Source organism: Fusarium poae, chromosome 2, assembly GCF_019609905.1.
Source record: "Fusarium poae strain DAOMC 252244 chromosome 2, whole genome shotgun sequence".
NCBI lineage: Eukaryota > Fungi > Ascomycota > Sordariomycetes > Hypocreales > Nectriaceae > Fusarium > Fusarium poae.
Genome location: NC_058400.1, coordinates 2426384 through 2444672, shown reverse-complemented (window position 1 = coordinate 2444672; position 18289 = coordinate 2426384). Strand labels below are relative to the sequence as shown.

Here is an 18289-nt window from a genome sequence, read left to right as displayed (position 1 = left end):
TGACATGCTGTTAATACCATACGACGATAAAAAAATTCATTGAAGATTGATTAACGGACACTGAGCTCGTAGTTCTTGCAGATCAATGCTAAGTCATGCACAGGTAACAAGGGCATAGGACACATCAACCAACCTATACTATGAAATCCCAACACGAAGTGACCATTACCGTGTACTCTGGATTGTTGCTGTAGTGTTAATATCAACTGTGGCATGTTGTAGAACTTCCTACAAAGACACGAGGAGTGAGATCTCCACTGACTTAGTTTCATCAATTGACCACATCCCTAGAGGCATTATGGAGCCAGGGTTGGATGTTTGATGAATCATGAGCTCTAATTACTCTTTCAGTCCACGACAGTATTCGACCAATCATGTAGCATTAGACCGCCCGGATTTTCCTCTTTGGGAAACCCCCAATGCCCTCGATTTCGTTTTGGCAGTGGAGCCTCAGTGGGGTTGAGTTCATTGATTTAAGAATGGCCATGAAGAGTACGCTCTGAACCGCTGCAGTTATGCCGGACCTTTTAGCTAAGGAGAGTGGCATGAAGACTGGGATCCATGTTACTACCGACTACCATTTTTGACATGTTCAAGCTCTGGGATATATAGCTTCGGGTATAGTAGTTACATCAAACAAAGCTTCTTGTATGTTCTCGCTTGGCCAATGACCAGAACATCGGGTTGATATATGTCGAGCTTAATGACTGATGTCACCGAGGCTGACCAGCTGGTTGTTTGTGTTGGTCAATAGTGAGTTTGCAGCAGTGGGTCTGAATAAGTCCTCGAGCAGAGGCAAAGTAAGGTTCAGTCTTCAAAGTTTATTCATCCTTGTTCATGGATGGCAACGCCATGTATACAAAATTGAGCTTCCCAAGTTCAGCTCACTTACAATGACTCAATTGAAACAGGAGAATCCCCCTCCAAGTCACGCCCCTTGTCCATAATCTTGTAGTCTCCATTGAGCTTTTCGATACCCTGAAGCTTACCATCATCACCAACAACAAGCTCGGCAACAGTGTTACCCTCGCCGTCTACTACCACAGCCCTCGAACCAGGTGAAGTTTGGTACAGAGCAACCTCGACATTGCTGGCAAAGTCGTACGCAGCACCAACCTCCTTACGGCTGCCAAGGACAAGAACAGTGTTCTCGCGGACATACAAAGGCAAGGTGCCAAATGCATGTTTCTCTTTGAACCAACCGGGACCAGACTTGACCTCGTTGGTAAAGTAGGATGTCCACCTACCCTTAGGTAGGTAAAACTCCACTTCACCAGACTCTTCGTAGATGGGGGCTGCCAGGAGTTGAGATCCAACCATGAACTGGCGGTCAAGAAACCACGAGGTTGGATCATCGGGGAACTCAAGAGCAACAGCTCGAAGAGACATGGGAATTCCACCTTCGATAGACTCGATAGCTTGGGAGAAGATATACGGCATCAGACGAGTCTTGAGCGCGGTCCACTTTGCGAGGGTTTTTGAGCACCCTTCCTCCGTAGTATCATCGTCATCGACAGTCCAGGGTACGCGATAGGAGTTGCTTCCGTGAAGTCGACTGTGACTACACAAGAGACCCATTGCAACCCACCGTTTGTAGATCCACGGTGGGGGTTTACCCTCGAAGCCACCAATATCGCAACTCCAGAAGGTGAATCCGCTCAGACCCATCGACAACCCACCGCGGACAGATTCAGCGAGGGCCTCAGGGGTAGATTCACAATCACCACCCCATACGAGAGGGAATCGCTGTGTTCCAGCACAGGCAGCACGGGCGTAGAGGACGGCTTCACTATCACCGTATCGCTTCTGAAGAGCTTCGTAGACAAGCTTGTTATACGCAAATGCATAGTAGTTGTGCATCTTGTGGGGATCAACCGCCGGATCATGCCATTGGACATCAAGAGTGGGAATGCGCTCGCCAAAGTCGGTCTTAAGGGTATCGACACCCTTATCAAAGAGGTCATTTAGGCACTCGACGTACCAAGCACAAGCTTCGGGGTTTGTGACGTCCAAAAGGCCCATACCAGCCTGCCACAGATCCCACTGCCAAACATCGCCATTCTTGCGCTTGAGAAGGTAGCCTTTCTCTGCGGCATGCTTGAAGGCAACACCGGCTTGGCCAATATAGGGGTTAATCCAGACGCAGACCTTCTTGCAGAGGCCCTTTTCTTTGAGACGTGAGATCTGGCCCTTGGGGTCAGGGAAGCGCTCAGAGTCAAATATAAAGTCTGTCCACCTAAATGCTCTCATCCAGAAGCAGTCGTAGTGAAACACATCAACGGGCGAGCCGCGAGCCTTCATACCCTCAAGGAAAGAGTTGACAGTGGTTTCATCATAGTTTGTGGTGAAGCTAGTAGTCAACCAAAGACCAAAACTCCAGCTGGGGACTTTGTTGGCCTTTCCGGTGAGGACTGTGTACTTTTTGAGCACATCTTTGGGTCCTACGCCATAGATGATGTACATCTTGAGACGCTGTCCTTCAATAGTGGTTTGCACGCGACAGCATCGCTCGCTGCCAATCTCGAGATCGACCTTGCCAGAATGATCGATAAATACTCCATATCCACGATTGCTCATCCAGAAAGATACGTTCTTGTAGGCCTGGTCACTTGACGTGCCACCATCTGCGTTCCAGAGAATAACGTTTTGGCCGACTTTGTTCCAGGCACCAAATCGCTCACCCAGACCATGGACAGACTCACCAACGGACAATGTTGTCTGCATGAACATGTAGTGCTTGAAGTCTCTCATATCCCCGGTCTGGATTTGTGAGGTAGGAGCAGGAGAGTAGGCAAAACCGGTGCTGCGGCTGCCAAGATTTGTGAGGTGCTTCTTGCCATCAGAGCTATGGAACTTGATGTCAAAGTTGTGTTGGTCAGGGTGAATAGTGGCAGACAAAGAGCCAGACTGAAGGGTGGTTCCCTTATCACTCGGTATGATCTTCCCTTCGATCTTTGGCTGGCCATCCGGAAAGAGATCAAAGTCGGGACCTATTCGTTGGGCACCGGCCCAATGTGTGCTCTCAATGGATATGATGCCGTCAGCCTCGGCTTTGATATCGATAGTAAGAGTGGGTTGGTTGAGGCCATCGCCACGAGTACGGATGTGCTTTGTCGGGCACAGCAAGCTCAATGCCTGTTGGTCTTGGCTGGGGGTGATTTCGTAGACATCTTCGGCGTATTCGGTGCGAAAGTTTTCGGCGGGTAGCCACATACCATCGCGAAGATGCATCTTTGGGGTTTAGGGGGGCAGAATCTATGTCTCGATCAGTATATAATGAAATAAAAGTGGTAGAGAGAGCTTGCTCCGAGGGGGAAGTAAATTGCTTGAATGAGAAGCACTAACTCTCTCCCAATATACAATCATACCACGATGACAATTCATCCGGCGCGACATGATCCTTTGGTTATGGGGACCATCTCATGTTTTCCCCTCTTGACCCCACCATCTTGTCATGACAGGTGAAGATACAGTTGTTGATGATACTCTATCAAGCATGGATGGATCAAGGGGCCCCTGCGAGATGATCGCCCGACTGGTGGATAAATTAGTGGATACTAGAAACACCCCCGGCTAAATACAGGGAGCGAACATGCGGGGGTTACGAGGGGAAGCCACTGTAAATTGACCAGTTAGTACCCGACTTGACTGAGCTAACGGCTGCTGGGCCGTTGAACCTTGAATATCGGTACAAGTTAAACCGAGCCCGAAGCTCAACTTCCTCAGTTTCAATGTCGTAAAATGATCTGCATAGGTACCTCATAACTTCTTTACCCTGACCAATTCTTGTCAAGCGGGCTTTTTCTCTCCATGTCACACGTTTCTTGACAAATAGTTACTCTGCGTCTGTACTAGGATCTTCGGCTCGTCTTTCCATCTGATCCTGAGATCATATACCAGTCCAATGGTTGACTACACACCCTCACTCTGCTGTGCTGTACTCCCTGTTCTCATGTCAACTTAAAAACAAATCCACGAATCTCAATGCTTTACGCATCCCCTTCTTGGTCTTCTGCCCCGCATTCTCCAGGTTTACAAAGCCTAACATGTCATGATCTGCTCTGTGCTTCGGCCGTGGCATCCCCAAAGGCCACTCATTACATGAACTAGCACGAATTGAACCCGAAATCAAACTCGCATGCATTGAATTTGAACTAGATTGTGGGCCTATACCTTGTGGTATGAGAAGAGGGGACTATCATCCGGGCTACAAGGTTAATTGTGAAGAGCCAAGGTCCTTCTGATTCTACATAAAATCATGTGGAGCCCATCTTGTTATAATCCGTGACTCCTAGGTAGCTTCTTTCTCATCTCCAAGTCTCCAGAATGAAGCTCTGTAGCTATGTTTGTGCGGCTGTCCTGGCCACGGCCGGGCAAGCTGCCAAGGATAAGCCGGTCTACAAGGACCCCAAAGCTTCTGTTGACGACAGAGTCTCAGATCTCCTTGGGCGCATGACTATCGAGGACAAGACAGCCCAGTTGATCCAGGGTGACATGACCAACTATCTCAACCTTACTACTGAGGCTGTTAACAAGACTGGTCTGGAATGGAATTTCAAGTACCGTGCCAATTCCATCTGGACTGGCTTGTACGCCAACATGACCACTATCAAGAGAGCTGCCAAGTTGGGACAAGATTATCTCATGAAGGAGACTGAGCTTGGTAAGCTGAACTACTGATCTAATTTTCTGTTGTGCGAGCTGATGAAATAAAGGAATCCCTGCCTTTGTTCAAAGCGAAGGCCTCCATGGAGTCTTAATCCTCAATGGAACCATCTTCAACTCTCCCATCGGCATGGGATGTTCCTTCAACCCGGAACTCATCGAAAAGATGGCTGATATCATCGCAACCGAATCTCGTGCCCTTGGTATCAACCAGCTGTTCTCTCCTCAAGTCGATCTTGCTCGAGAACTGCGATTCGGACGAGTTGAGGAGTGCTTCAGTGAAGATCCTTATCTGTATGTTCTTTCCTTGCGTGTTTTCAGCAATGAAATATACTAACGCCCATGCAGCGCCGGAGAAATGGGTTACAGGTACGTCAAGGGTCTTCAGGCTGGAGGAGTATCAGCTATGGTCAAGCACTATGTAAGCATATCTATTGCCATTTCATCATCAACCTTGATGGCTAATAGTGCAGGCTGCGTTTGCTACACCCGAGCAAGGGATCAACACTGCACCTGTGCATGGTGGTGAGCGACAGCTACGGTCTCTCTATCTCCCACCCTTCAAGAGAGCCATCATTGATGGCGGGGCAACTTCCATAATGTCCTCCTACAACTCATATGACGGTGTCCCAGTTGTCTCGGATTCCCACCTCCTGACAGATATCCTTCGAGACGAATGGGATTATAAATACTATGTCATCTCTGATGCCGGTGGAACTGCTCGCCTTGCCCAAGCATTTCATGTCTGCCCCCTCGAGGACGATGAGTGCATTACTCTTGAGGTGAGTTTCTTCCGCAACGTGATAAGCCCTCTACTAACTAGCCATAGGCTCTTCCTGCTGGTAACGATGCCGAGATGGGTGGTGGCTACTGGAGTTTCGAGATCATTCCTGAACTTGTCAAGGCTGGCAAGCTGGATGAGAAGATCGTCGACACAGCTGTGTCCCGAGTTCTTCGTTCCAAGTTCAAGATGGGTCTTTTCGAGAAACCCTTTACTGGTGTTGCCGACGACAAGATCTGGGATTATGTTAACACCAAGGCTCACAAAAAGGTAGCTCGACAGCTTGATGCTGAGAGTATCGTTCTACTTGAGAACCACGAGAACGTTCTTCCATTGAAGAAGGATGCCAATGTTGCCGTTATTGGCCCCATGGCCCACGGCTACGTCAACGTAAGTGCCACCTTTGCCACCTTGGAAAACGTCCACTGACATTGCATAGTACGGTGACTATGTTATTCATACTGCCATGACCAGAGGTGTCACTCCCTATGATGGTATCAAGGCTGCAAGTAAAGGCAAAGTCACCTTCACCCAAGGCTGCGAGCGGTGGTCCTCAGATGAGTCTGGCTTCGAAGATGCCATCGCTGCTGCTGAATCCGCGGATGTTGCTGTCATTGTTGTCGGAACCTGGACTCGTGACCAGAACGAGCTCTGGGGAGGCCTCAACGCCACCACCGGCGAGCATATCGATGCTAGCAATCTGAACCTCATCGGTGCCATGCCCAAGCTCGTCAAGGCAATTATAGACACTGGAAAACCTACCGTCGTTGTTTACAGCTCTGGAAAACCAATCACTGAGCCATGGATCTCTAAGGAGGCTGCCGCCCTTGTTCAGCAGTTCTACCAGTCCCAGGAGGGAGGCCATGCTCTCGCTGATATCCTCTACGGTAATGTCAATCCCTCCGGCAAGCTTTCTGTTAGTTTCCCTTACGATGTCGGCACTACACCCATCTACTACGATTACCTCAACTCTGCGCGTGCCTATCCCAACCCGGGTAAGATTTACGAAAACGGCACCCTCGAGTTCGGTAACAACTACATTCTCGAAAACCCCGAAGCTCTCTACACGTTCGGCTATGGCCTGTCATACAGCAAGTTCGAATTCTCCAAAATATCTGTTTCCAAGAAGAACGTAACGTCATCCGACACAATCACAGTTTCTGTTAACGTCAGCAACAAGTCCAAGCGTGATGGCTCCGAGGTTGTTCAACTGTATGTCAAAGACATGCTCGCATCAGTCGACGTTCCTCGGTACCAGCTCAAAGGTTTTAAGAAGGTTGCTGTCAGGGCTGATAAGACTGAAACTGTCAAGATCGACCTCAAGGTTGAGGAATGGGGCCTCTGGAACCGCAAGATGAAGTATGTTGTTGAGCCTGGAGATTTTACCATTTTTGTAGGCAACTCTAGCGAGAACTTTATGGGCAATGTGACAGTCACTGTCTCGTGAACTTAGTAATACCAATGGGAGAGATATCACAATAAACAAAGTAAAATGGCCAATGTTCTAAGCTTGTCTGAAGGGTGACGGTAAACGTTCGTCTCCACACTCTGGGCTATGTGATATTCGATTGAAGCCCAGGATATCAACAAGTCCGGTATGGTGTAGTGGCTAACATTTCGCGCTCTCATAACTTGAGAGATCAGTACCGCGGAGCCCAGGGTTCGATTCCCTGTACCGGAGATTCCTTTTGCACTAGGTATCTTTTGACTTCATAAAGATTGCCTCATCTTCCTAGGCTAATGAAGCATGCATGAGAGCTTCAAGCCCAGTTCATTTTTATTACCATATACTCATGGCTACGCACTTAGTATATGCTAGGCTGACTGGTTCCAAGTCTGAGCATACGTAAGACAGTTCAGCACCACGTCCACACGAGTCAATGATGGGCACGAAATGGTTGATTACTGATCCTAAATTAAAAATGAGTTTGCTCAATACCTTATCCTCACTAGCAATCTAGGATATCTATGTAGGACTTAAGCAGTACTGGGGCATGTCGTGAAAATACGAATAAGGAGAATGTACTTGTTACGTGTTGGATGAGTTGTCTATGTCTCGGAAAGGGCATACTCACCAGCAGCTAAGAATATGGATATGATTTGCACACTTTCCTTCTTCTCACTGCTTTTTCTCATTCCTTTCTTCTCAAAACTCAATGTAACATGGCGAGCAGGGACTCCCTTTCTGGCGAATGCTGAACAGCTCAGCAGTTTCGTTTCGGCGGACATGCCCGGATCGAGACCCGGGGTAGTATTAATATGAAGTGTCTCTGAATTTACCTTTAACAATCACACCGCTTTGCAGAACGCTGAGTTGGGCCAAACATTAACGATCAACAAGCATATTCTCGATAAAGGTATTTGTTTCAAGAGTCGCAGATCGACCAATCAAGTTGAAGGGAGTAAAGCCGACCAGTAAGCATTGCATGCGACACAAAACAACTAGACCCTGCGCGACATAGATAGCTAGGAGCAGCCATGTTTTATAGGGTCCAGTACTAGTAAAACCTCTATGTTCTAGACTTCTATCTGCCGCTTTCGTGAGCCTTGAGGCCCGTGGGGCATCAGCAGGCGAGGAGGAGCTGTGTTCACAATTACTATCCGCAGGTAGATCTGGAACTATGTATACATTGCGTGGTCAATTGTGGCCCACCCGAAAGGTTAAGGCGCTCGGTGCTTCTACCGAGGCTTGACCCCTGCCTATAGCGATAGTGGCAGGACCTCTGCAAGCTCTTGCGTATAGCAGGTTTTGGTTTGTCTGTCATTCCGTTGTTGTAGCTAGGGTCAGTTAGTAATAGGGATCAGGATAGGATAAGCTGAGCAAGTTAACTGATAAGGCCTAGTCTTTTTCTATTTAAGGGGTCTAAAAGTGGTCTTATCTTTATATTAAAGGAAGGATAAGTAGGTTATATAGCAGGTATATTTTACAGTGCTTTTATATTTATATAAGATTAAGGTTACTCTAAGAGTCCTATTTTTTATAATAAAGCTATATCTATCGATTTTGCATTAGACTTCGAGGGATACCTATATCAAACTACCGAGGCTTGTTTCCAGCTAGGATATCCATGGCTGAAGTTTGTCAGCCCGTCACTATGTAATTGAGATCTCATGTTGCTCTCCCGAGCTACCTAAGCAGGGTTGGCCTTGCTTAGCAGATGATGGCAGCATACCATCCAGCCGGGTCTTTAGTTTCCAGCAGACTGCACATTGCTTCTGCCAGTACGAGGTTGCTGGCGATGAGAGTTTTCTGACCTTGACCTATCCTATTATTTTAATTGACCCGTCAGATCATAAGATGCTATCAATGGCTCTCAATTTCTACATTGTTTATGCCCCCATTCTCGAGGAATTAAAATGCTCTGATTGCTGAACCAGTGTAGTCCAGTATTAAGCTGTCTATGACTTGATAAGAAGCAACTGTGCTTTCCCAGTGACATATCTCCACCCAGGATGTAAAAGTGCCGTGACTTTTATCTGCAATGAGTTTGTTTGATGGGATCCTCCTAAAAGTATGATATGCTGCATGGTCGTCCATAACCCTAAGCTAGATTGTGTAAGTGATATTGAACCAATCGGCAAGGGCAATTAGCGCTCTGACGTTCGAGCGTCTCTCAGCATACCTACCTACCTACTCTAGGTAGCTTAGCATATTATTGCCCAAGCTTTACAAAGTCGGCCAGATAGATTTGCATTTCACTCATGTAAGGATACTCACTACACTGTGGCTATATCTAGGCTAATCAGGTTACCATGCTATTTTCAATTGTGGAAAATGTACAGTTGTAGCATATTACATAAGTCATAGAAGGGGGTTCTTGCCATCCCCTGGTTTTTGCGCGCCCTATACATAGAAATAACATTCAACTAATCGGGTTAAGGCATTACCCTGCCTGCGCAAAAACCAGGGGATGGTAAAAACCCTCTTCTATGAATTATTTTCGCACTGTCTTGGCGTCGAGCAGGGTACTCTAAGACGTCGTATTTAGGGAAAAACTAGACTTCATGTTCCTGAACGTTAGGTCATGGTTTCTTCGGATCCCATGTGAGTGAAGTGATATCACATCTTACTTAGCAAGTTCGAATACCAGTCCTTGCTATATCTCGTTATTGCGCATGAATATATAAGCAAATACCGATAGGCATGGCCGATGCAGTATTCTAGTTCACATGTGAACAAAAAGTGAGACCCGTTTTGACATTACAGTCGAATGCCGTCGGATATTTGGGCTGCTCCGGAGTACCTCCGGATGAATCGAAGCGCGGACATTGTGCTTGGCGCCGTTTTCCTATTTGAAAACCAGGCCAGGAAGTGGCCTGGAAACCGACAGTCCCACGCTTTTTGATTTAATTTATATACCATGTATAATCTACAGAAATTCCAGGAACTCAAGTGGCAATACTGTAAGTCAAGACCGGGTTATTAGGGAATAGCCATCGCTGATCCGCATGCAAAAAGAGAATTTTCTTCGAAATCTGCTCTGCTGGCAACTTCGAGTAATGTTGCGATGAACAGACTTGGTAAAATCTTCTTTCATTGGAGAGTGGATTTTTTGAAATAATAAAACACCCCCGAGGAACAGGGAATAATAGTTGAGAAGTCACTCTTTGCAAATTTGTCTTTGTCCATCCACCAAAACACCACTGCCCGACGGGTGGGTAACAAAAATCGGGAAAATAATAATATGTATAATGATAAGTGTTTGTTCGCCACACGTGGCTGATGCATCAGGATCTGCACCATGAAAGGGCATGATCGTCATGATGCAAAAAGTCGTTCGTTTCAAAACGATGATTTGCCAAGAATATCCATTCATGTCTCCAACACCGGAGAGAAAGCGCCGGACTCAAATGATGTCACAGTCATCTGTGGCGCACCCACAGTGCAGGCACTTGCTTCGAAACGTAGATACTTTACCGAGCCTCATTCATCATGTCTACTAAGGTATTAGTAGCTTTGCATACCTATGTATTATATAGGCCATGTCCCGTCATGTTTCCATGGGGTAGACTTGTATGCATGCGCCCAACTTGGTTGCCATCGATCTGTACGCAGCACAACACCGGAACAATACGTATAATGTACCTGAGGCACATACTCCATTGTCAGTGTAACAGAATGGTCTCGACAACGAGATCAACAAGTGGCTCAGGGACTTTGCCTCTCTCACCTCATGACACCCACAACGCCTTGGGCAGTCCAGCAGGGGTCAGCGAGGTGCCCTGGACCTAGCCCCATGGAGGACAAAATAATCCCCGCTCCAAGCCCCAGCCTGTGTGGCCGACGAAAGTAAAGAGCTAGCCAATGCGTGTCAGAAGCAGCAATGGAGGTGATCGTAAATTTCCTTCACTTCACTTCCCTACTCAGAGATCGTATGCGGTTGTTCTACCCACCTGCTAGCATCAAGATGAGAGGGGCCAAACTGTCTCTTGGGGTCAGATTCTTCAAGCTAACAAGTCACTTATGAACTTGCTGGTTGGCTGTCCCCAAAGGCTCAAATGGACTCTGCAAGCCAAGTGGGGGACTAGGCATCATGATCGCCGATTCGTAACGTTGTCAAGCGGTCTGGCCTATCGGTATGTAATTGCAGTCTTTGAGACTGCCACCAGGAGGGACAGTATTGCAATTCAAAAAAGACCGTTGCTCCTGTTTCAAGCCACGAGCTGGTGCGCGCACTATTGAGTGGTGCAGTTGTCAGCAGACCAGATCGAAGCTGTCGGGCCAAAGGCTTCGATCCGCACCTAGATTGAGAATTGTCTACATCATAATAAAGGCAGCTAAATGAAGCAGTAAGAGTTAGGATACAGTACTCCGTACATAGTAGTGTCGCTCGACCTTAGTAGTATGAAACCCGCGCACTAAGTTAGCATTTCTCATGTTAGATTAGCCCATTATTTATGGGTCTCGATCCAAGGAGCACGATCTCATTAGTAGATGAGCTGTGCGTTTGTCTCGTCAAAAGTCAAGATTTTTTTTGGCCTTTGCACGATTTGTCGATCTCGCTTCTTATGCCCGCAAAGATTACCCATCAAATAATTATTATAGGAATACCTCGAAACGATTGTGGTGCGGCTTCAGTCGAAGGAAGGACGATATGTCGGGCCAGACTGAATTAGCAACTCTGTTGATAGACGATCCTAGGGCAATACAGACCAGTTCTCAGAAGACTGATTAATTGACGTACATTGGACTGTGACTGACACGGGTCGTGGGGTCATCGAAACCACCAAGACTTCACCACGAGACCCTTTCCTTTCCGACACGGCAAAATCCATAATGCCGGAACACAAGCACATTACGGCACAGGAACATGGGAGACAACACCACAGAACGAGAGTTAATGCGTTTTCAGTCCAACAACTATTTCTTCAGAATACAATAGACCAATCGCCGTCAGCTCGTTTGTTAGAGATGGTAAGTGGGCACTTCACACTCCAGGGCAGAAGGCCGGCCAAGGGAGGGGCATGCCCACACATTGTAACGTAGAGTGTACGATAGAATAAGATGGGATTTTCAAGGGATGAGGATGGGATTTTGAGCAGCCTTGGCAGCGTAATCCGGTCTTCTGCTCATTGAGGGGAGAGAAAATGGGAGGGATCGACAGAGCTAATAAGGCGAGAGATGGCCCATTGGAGGTAGGGAAGTCCTGGTCTTCAGGCTCTTGTCCCATCCCCACTTGACCCTCCAGCCCTCCTCCACTCCGGCCCTTGGAGTCCTCTGGATGCAGGTGCAGGCTGCCCAGCTGCCCAGTTCAGTGAAGTACAACAGTAGGAGGAACAAGGATTAGGTGGGATCCATGGATCCAGTTGGGGTTCCCTGGGCTAACACCTGAGATCCATCATAGGTACCTTAGTACTCTGCTGTACTGTAGGGCCACACTGTACATTTGCCACCTCCACATAACCAACCTACAACACCTTACTCCTACAGTTCAACATCCTATCCCCTCAGCCAAAAGCTGCTACCAGCTGGTACAGTGAATTATTTGTCGCCCTGCTCTGTCCTATCTCGCCTCGTTTCGACTCTTCCTTGACTTCTCTCGAACCCAGAGCGGCATTACGTATCAACGGCAGATCAAGTCGCCTGGCCACTCGAGACTCTCCGTCACTCTTTCCGCATTGGGTCTTCGTCTTCGCAACCCTTTCGCCATCCATTGCCGTTGATTCGAATTGTGATAGCTTCTGTTTCTCACTGCCTACTGTTTGGTCTACCGATCTCGGCCCCCCTGTTGATCCTGCACTGGAGCCCCGTTACTCCTGTATCTGGACCTTGCTTTCTAATATATCGATTTTGCGGTATTGTTGGTATTGTTGGTATTGTTATTGCGTCGTAGCCCACGTCGCTGCTCCTGTCAAAGTCAAGCCCTCGCCAACGACCACGACTATCACAACTACGACAACCACGAGAGCCGATCCCTTTTTACTGTTTATCCTAGCTCCGGCTGGCCATCCTCCACTCTTTGATCTTGTGAGATTTTCTGCCGGCACCCTTCACTAGTATCAGAGTCTATTACGGGGATGCGCGACACTACTTGACAGGATCGCCCTCATCTCCCGCTCGAGTACCATCTCTAGCACACTCTCAACTCCTGGGCTCTCATCCTTTCAGTCTCAGCTTCACAACTATCAGATTAGCGACCAGTCAACGCCATCATGGATGTGCCACACAACAAAGAGAGTCAGGGCACCAGTCAACCTGAACAAAAAGACCATGAAGAACAGCAACATAGCCCCTCATCTACCACTCTGCCTTCTGAGTCTTATCCGCCTCCACCTCAGTCATCGACGGCATCTTCATCTACCTTTCGGCCCAGCGGCCCGGATACTCTGCCCGGTCTTCGTACAAATACCTACAATGACGCAACGCCAACCCGCACTACTCGAGCTGCCTCCTCTGCTGCCCCCAGCGAGCAGAATAGTGTCTCTAACTCGGAGCCACCGTTTTCGCCCTGGAGTGTCAGTTCAGATAAGCAATTGGGCTACCACTCCACAGCTTCGGATGTTTCTGGGGACCGAGTCTTTCCTATACGATCCGTCATTAGCGTCGACCCTAGCTCCAGTAAGATAACCAGCAACGATTATTTCCATGCCTTGCCTCCGCGCGATGGCCGGGATATTCCTGTCAAAGTCCCAAGTGCGCCCCGAGCTGACACAGGGCCAGATCTGAGACGTTCGGATACAGTCCCAGCGAATTACCACTCACGAGCCCACAGCGAGCGTATCGACGCTTTAATGCGAAGGAAAAACACAATGAGCGGGCCTATGTCGAGCATTCAGCTAGATGCAAACCGCCACGGAAGCAGTACGGTCCCTTTAGAACTTGATATATCGACGTCAGACAACGAGACAGACGCAGGCGCAGACACGGAAACCAAAGAATCGGGAGCAGTAGGACATGGTTCGGCGAACGTTTCAGCGGGAGGGCTTGAGCCCGATGCTTCTTCTGCCGGGTTCTCCAGTGCTGATGTCTCACACGTAACTGCTCGGTTCACTCACGTTGTGACTGACGATGGCCATGCGGTCATCACTGGTCGTGATGGTGTCCTTCAGCGTTGTGAGGACGAACCAATCCACACTCCTGGTGCTGTTCAAACTTTCGGTGTCCTCGTTGCTCTTCGCGAAGAGAACGATGGTTGCTTTGTTGTCCGATACGTCAGCGAGAATTCTGTTCGGATGCTAGGCTATACACCGAAACAATTGTTCCAACTCAAGAATTTCCTCGATATCTTAACCGAAGAGCAACAGGATAATCTTCTTGACCACATTGATTTCATTCGTGACGAAGACGCAGATCCCGCTGTCAATGGGCCCGAGGTTTTCAGCTTATCGATCCGACCCCCCAAATGCAAGAGCACAAAGCTTTGGTGCGCAATCCATATCAACCCGGCACATCCTGATTTGGTAATCTGTGAATTTGAGTTGGACGACGACGTCGAATATCCTTTACGGCCTGCGGATGAAATGACACCAGATACCCCCCATGACACATTACAGTCGAACCCGACTTTGGAGGAGATAGAAGACAGTACAGAGGTTCTCAGTAAGCCTTTGAGGATACTAAGGAGTGCAAGAAAAAGGCGAGGTGAACAAGGCGCTATGCAGGTTTTTGATATCATGTCTCAAGTCCAGGAACAACTTTCATCTGCACCGAACCTCGAGGCCTTCCTCAAGGTCCTGGTGGGCATAGTCAAAGAATTGACTGGTTTCCATCGCGTCATGATCTACCAGTTTGACTCCTCGTTCAACGGCAAGGTTGTGACAGAACTCGTCGATACATCCATGACGAGGGATTTATACAAAGGCCTCCACTTCCCAGCATCAGACATTCCACGACAGGCTCGCGACCTCTACAAGCTCAACAAAGTACGGTTACTTTACGACCGCGACCAAGACACCTCCAGAATTGTTTGTCGAACAAAAGAAGACCTTGACATGCCGCTGGACATGAGCCACTCCTATTTACGAGCCATGTCGCCCATTCATATCAAATACTTGAAAAACATGGCTGTGAGATCCTCCATGTCGATATCAATCAACGCTTTCAACGAACTATGGGGCCTCATTTCTTGCCATTCCTATGGAAATCACGGGATGCGAGTATCTTTCCCTATTCGCAAAATGTGTCGTTTGGTGGGAGATACTGCATCTAGAAATATCGAGAGACTGTCTTACGCTTCACGACTACAAGCTCGCAAGCTGATCAACACCGCACCTACAGACAAGAACCCCTCTGGGTATATCATTGCGTCCTCGGAAGATCTATTGAAGCTGTTTGATGCCGATTTTGGTTTGCTATCAATCAAGGGTGAGACCAAACTCATGGGGCCTGTTGAACAGAGCCAAGAAGCACTCGCCATGTTGGAGTATCTCAGAATGCGTCAACTTACCTCTGTTGTTGCCTCACAGGACGTCAGAGAAGACTTCCCCGATCTGCGATATCCACCTGGTTTTCAAGTTATCGCTGGACTGCTCTATGTACCACTGAGTATTGGTGGCAACGACTTTATTGTCTTCTTCCGTAAGGGCCAAATTAAAGAAGTTAAGTGGGCTGGCAATCCCTACGAAAAATTTGTTCGTGAGGGTACTGCCGGCTATCTTGAGCCAAGAAAGAGTTTCAGGACTTGGCATGAGACTGTTGTTGGTAAATGCAGAGAATGGAATGAGGAGCAGGTAGAGACTGCGGCTGTCCTTTGCCTCGTTTACGGTAAATTTATCGAAGTTTGGAGACAAAAGGAGAAGGCTTTGCAGAACAGCAAGCTAACCAGGCTGTTACTTGCTAATTCTGCACATGAGGTTCGAACCCCTCTGAATGCCATCATCAACTATCTAGAGATCGCCCTCGAGGGTAGTCTGGATCAGGAAACTCGGGACAACTTGGCCAGGTCTCATTCCGCATCTAAGTCCTTGATTTACGTCATCAATGACCTACTTGATTTGACCAAAACTGAAGAGGGGCAGAATTTGGTCAAAAGCGAAGTGTTCGATCTTGCCAGCTGTATTAGAGAGGCAACTGGCCCCTTTTTGAACGATGCGAAGCGAAAGGGAATCCATTACACAGTCGTCCAACACCCCGGCTTGCCTCAGTTTGTACACGGAGATGAACGGCGAATTCGTCAAGCACTCTCCAACGTCACAGCAAATGCCGTTGCTCATACACACAAAGGCCATGTCAAGGTGGATGTTTTTGTGTCCGAGATTAGAGATCAACAGGCCGTTGTTGATTTTGTCATCGAGGACTCTGGCATCGGTATGAGTGCAGGTCAGCTTGATACCCTATTCCGGGATCTCGAACAGGTCAGCTCAGAGGACGCGCCTACATCAAGTTCACTAGATGATATGCCTCGTGAAATGCGCACTCTGGGACTTGGCCTTGCTGTAGTTGCGCGTATTGTTCGCAACATGGACGGGCAGCTTCGCTTGAAATCAGAACTCGGCCAGGGTTCTAGATTCGTCGTCCAGCTCCCATTCCTCTTATCAGATGAATGCAGCGGTGCTCAGGTCGAAGGTGTTCCAGCCGGGCCAGGAAACCAATCCTTCAATAGCAACAGCACGGCCAATACCGCCCCTGATTCATTAAGAGCTGTGCCGGAAGGAGAGATCACGCTTGTTGAGAGAGCTAGTACTATGGCTTCTGCCGGTGATGTATCGATCAAGGGCAGCGGGGCAAGTCAACGTAGCATGGACAGTCAAACAAGTCAAGGCAGCCGTGGTAGTCACCAGAGTGATGCCGATCGACTTATTGATGCAATTCAAACGCCATTGTCTCTAAATGAACGGGAAGGTACCGAGTTTCCCATTGAAGGGGGAAGGAGCTCACGAACAAACTCCATGCGCCCTGGGTCTCGCGGAGCTGTTAGTGTTGGTGGTCGATCTGCCAGCCCAACCAATAGGCGGTCTCAGAGTCCCACGTCGACTAAACCTCGTAGTGAGCCTGGCAGCGCCAAAGTCATGGATTCAAAAACTCCAATCCGTGCAGTCAAGATGCCAGATGACTACACCGATATGCCTCAAAAGCCACAACCCAGTGAGCAATCTGGAATTCTTTTTGAGATGAAAACCAATGATCGCCCGGTAGCCAAGGCTGGTACAGAAAGCGTCACTAGCGCAGGGACTCAGGTGACTGAGCAGCAGCATCTTCAAGTTCTTGTGGCTGAAGACGATCCAATCAATATGAAAATACTGAGGAAACGTCTCGAGAGGGTGGGCCATGGTGTACATCATACTGTAAATGGCGAGGATTGTGCTGCAGCTTATCGTGAAAAGTCAAAGGAGTTCGACGTTGTCCTGATGGATATGCAGGTGAGTTATTCGAGTTCTAACGAGATGCGTATGGTCACTAACCAGAATAAGATGCCTATCGTCGACGGCCTCACAAGCACGAAGATGATCAGGTCAATGGAGGCTTCTGCAGATCATCAGGGCCACTCAACCTTGGCTGATACCAACCATCGCATCCCTGTCTTCGCTGTTTCGGCCTCGCTCGTCGAGCGTGAAAAGCAGAAATACATTGATGCTGGTTTTGATGGATGGATCCTCAAGCCGATCGACTTCAAGCGTCTCAATACTCTCCTTTCAGGGATTTCTGATGAAGAGGTTCGCAACTCTTGCTTATACGAACCTGGTCAATGGGAACGTGGAGGTTGGTTCCTCCCAAGGTCCAGGGTGGGCAGCTCAGAGGCCAGTGACGAGATCACGCCAAAGGCTGAGCACGACGCGAAAGACAAGGACATTGGCGAAACTGCTGCTATTTCGGAAGACTTGACAGAAGCGGGCGGTACTGGCGAAGCCAAGCTCGGCGAAGCCTGAGATAACCCCTCGTTCTTCTGTATAAAGGGGAATTCAGCAGCACTGAGTCGTACTGTTAGTGACGGATGTTTATTCATGACGACGAGTGGTCTTCTAAGGCATTGACACTCTTCAGTATAACAGTCTTTCACCACCACCTCATATGATGACCGACTACTCTTTTGATTTTCTTGTTTTTTTTCTTTTGCTTAAACGGTTTTAGCCCCTGGAATATACGCGCTGTACACGATAGATATGATGGAAACGGAACTGGTAACTGGCGTTCGGGGCTTTCAGGAGTGCGCAATTCATCATGCCAATGCAGTTTGATATTGCAGGGTTTCTTTGTCGGTGCAAGCAGGAAGGCCGTTACACAGAATGGGGAATAGCATGTACGTATCTATTCATAAAAGCCATGCTTACTGTCGGAAGCCGATAGACCCAAATTTGCCTCGTTATCCTGATAACGGGGGGCTTCGTTTTTGGGGTATTTGGCCTAGTGGTCTTAGCGACACTTATAAACAGGTCTACGAAAAATAATACATGACAAGTTAAACG

At 48.2% G+C, this 18289-nt stretch overlaps 4 protein-coding genes and 1 non-coding gene across 5 annotated transcripts; 4 read left to right on the top strand and 1 right to left on the bottom strand.

Annotated features, from left to right (window-relative positions):
• Window positions 1-888: 888 nt before the first annotated feature.
• Window positions 889-3231, bottom strand: FPOAC1_004731 (uncharacterized protein; the record flags this gene model as incomplete). Its single annotated transcript, XM_044849271.1, has 1 exon — window positions 889-3231. One exon carries the CDS (start codon window positions 3229-3231, stop codon window positions 889-891), a length of 2343 nt encoding a protein of 780 aa, XP_044707981.1.
• A 1095-nt stretch (window positions 3232-4326) lies between these two features.
• On the top strand, window positions 4327-6893 carry FPOAC1_004730 (uncharacterized protein; the record flags this gene model as incomplete). The annotated part of the gene is made up of 6 exons (XM_044849270.1): window positions 4327-4663; window positions 4716-4959; window positions 5014-5086; window positions 5139-5447; window positions 5495-5836; window positions 5886-6893. The coding sequence occupies 6 exons, from the start codon at window positions 4327-4329 to the stop codon at window positions 6891-6893; spliced, it is 2313 nt and encodes a 770-aa protein (XP_044707980.1).
• Window positions 6894-7037: 144 nt separating this feature from the next.
• On the top strand, window positions 7038-7127 carry FPOAC1_004729. Its single transcript has one exon. It is a non-coding gene; the product is annotated as a tRNA-Glu (tRNA).
• A 4596-nt stretch (window positions 7128-11723) lies between these two features.
• Window positions 11724-12944, top strand: FPOAC1_004728 (uncharacterized protein; the record flags this gene model as incomplete). The annotated part of the gene is made up of 2 exons (XM_044849269.1): window positions 11724-11861; window positions 12378-12944. The coding sequence occupies 2 exons, from the start codon at window positions 11724-11726 to the stop codon at window positions 12942-12944; spliced, it is 705 nt and encodes a 234-aa protein (XP_044707979.1).
• Window positions 12945-13099: 155 nt separating this feature from the next.
• Window positions 13100-17752, top strand: FPOAC1_004727 (uncharacterized protein; the record flags this gene model as incomplete). Its single annotated transcript, XM_044849268.1, has 2 exons — window positions 13100-17245; window positions 17297-17752. 2 exons carry the CDS (start codon window positions 13100-13102, stop codon window positions 17750-17752), a joined length of 4602 nt encoding a protein of 1533 aa, XP_044707978.1.
• Window positions 17753-18289: the final 537 nt, after the last annotated feature.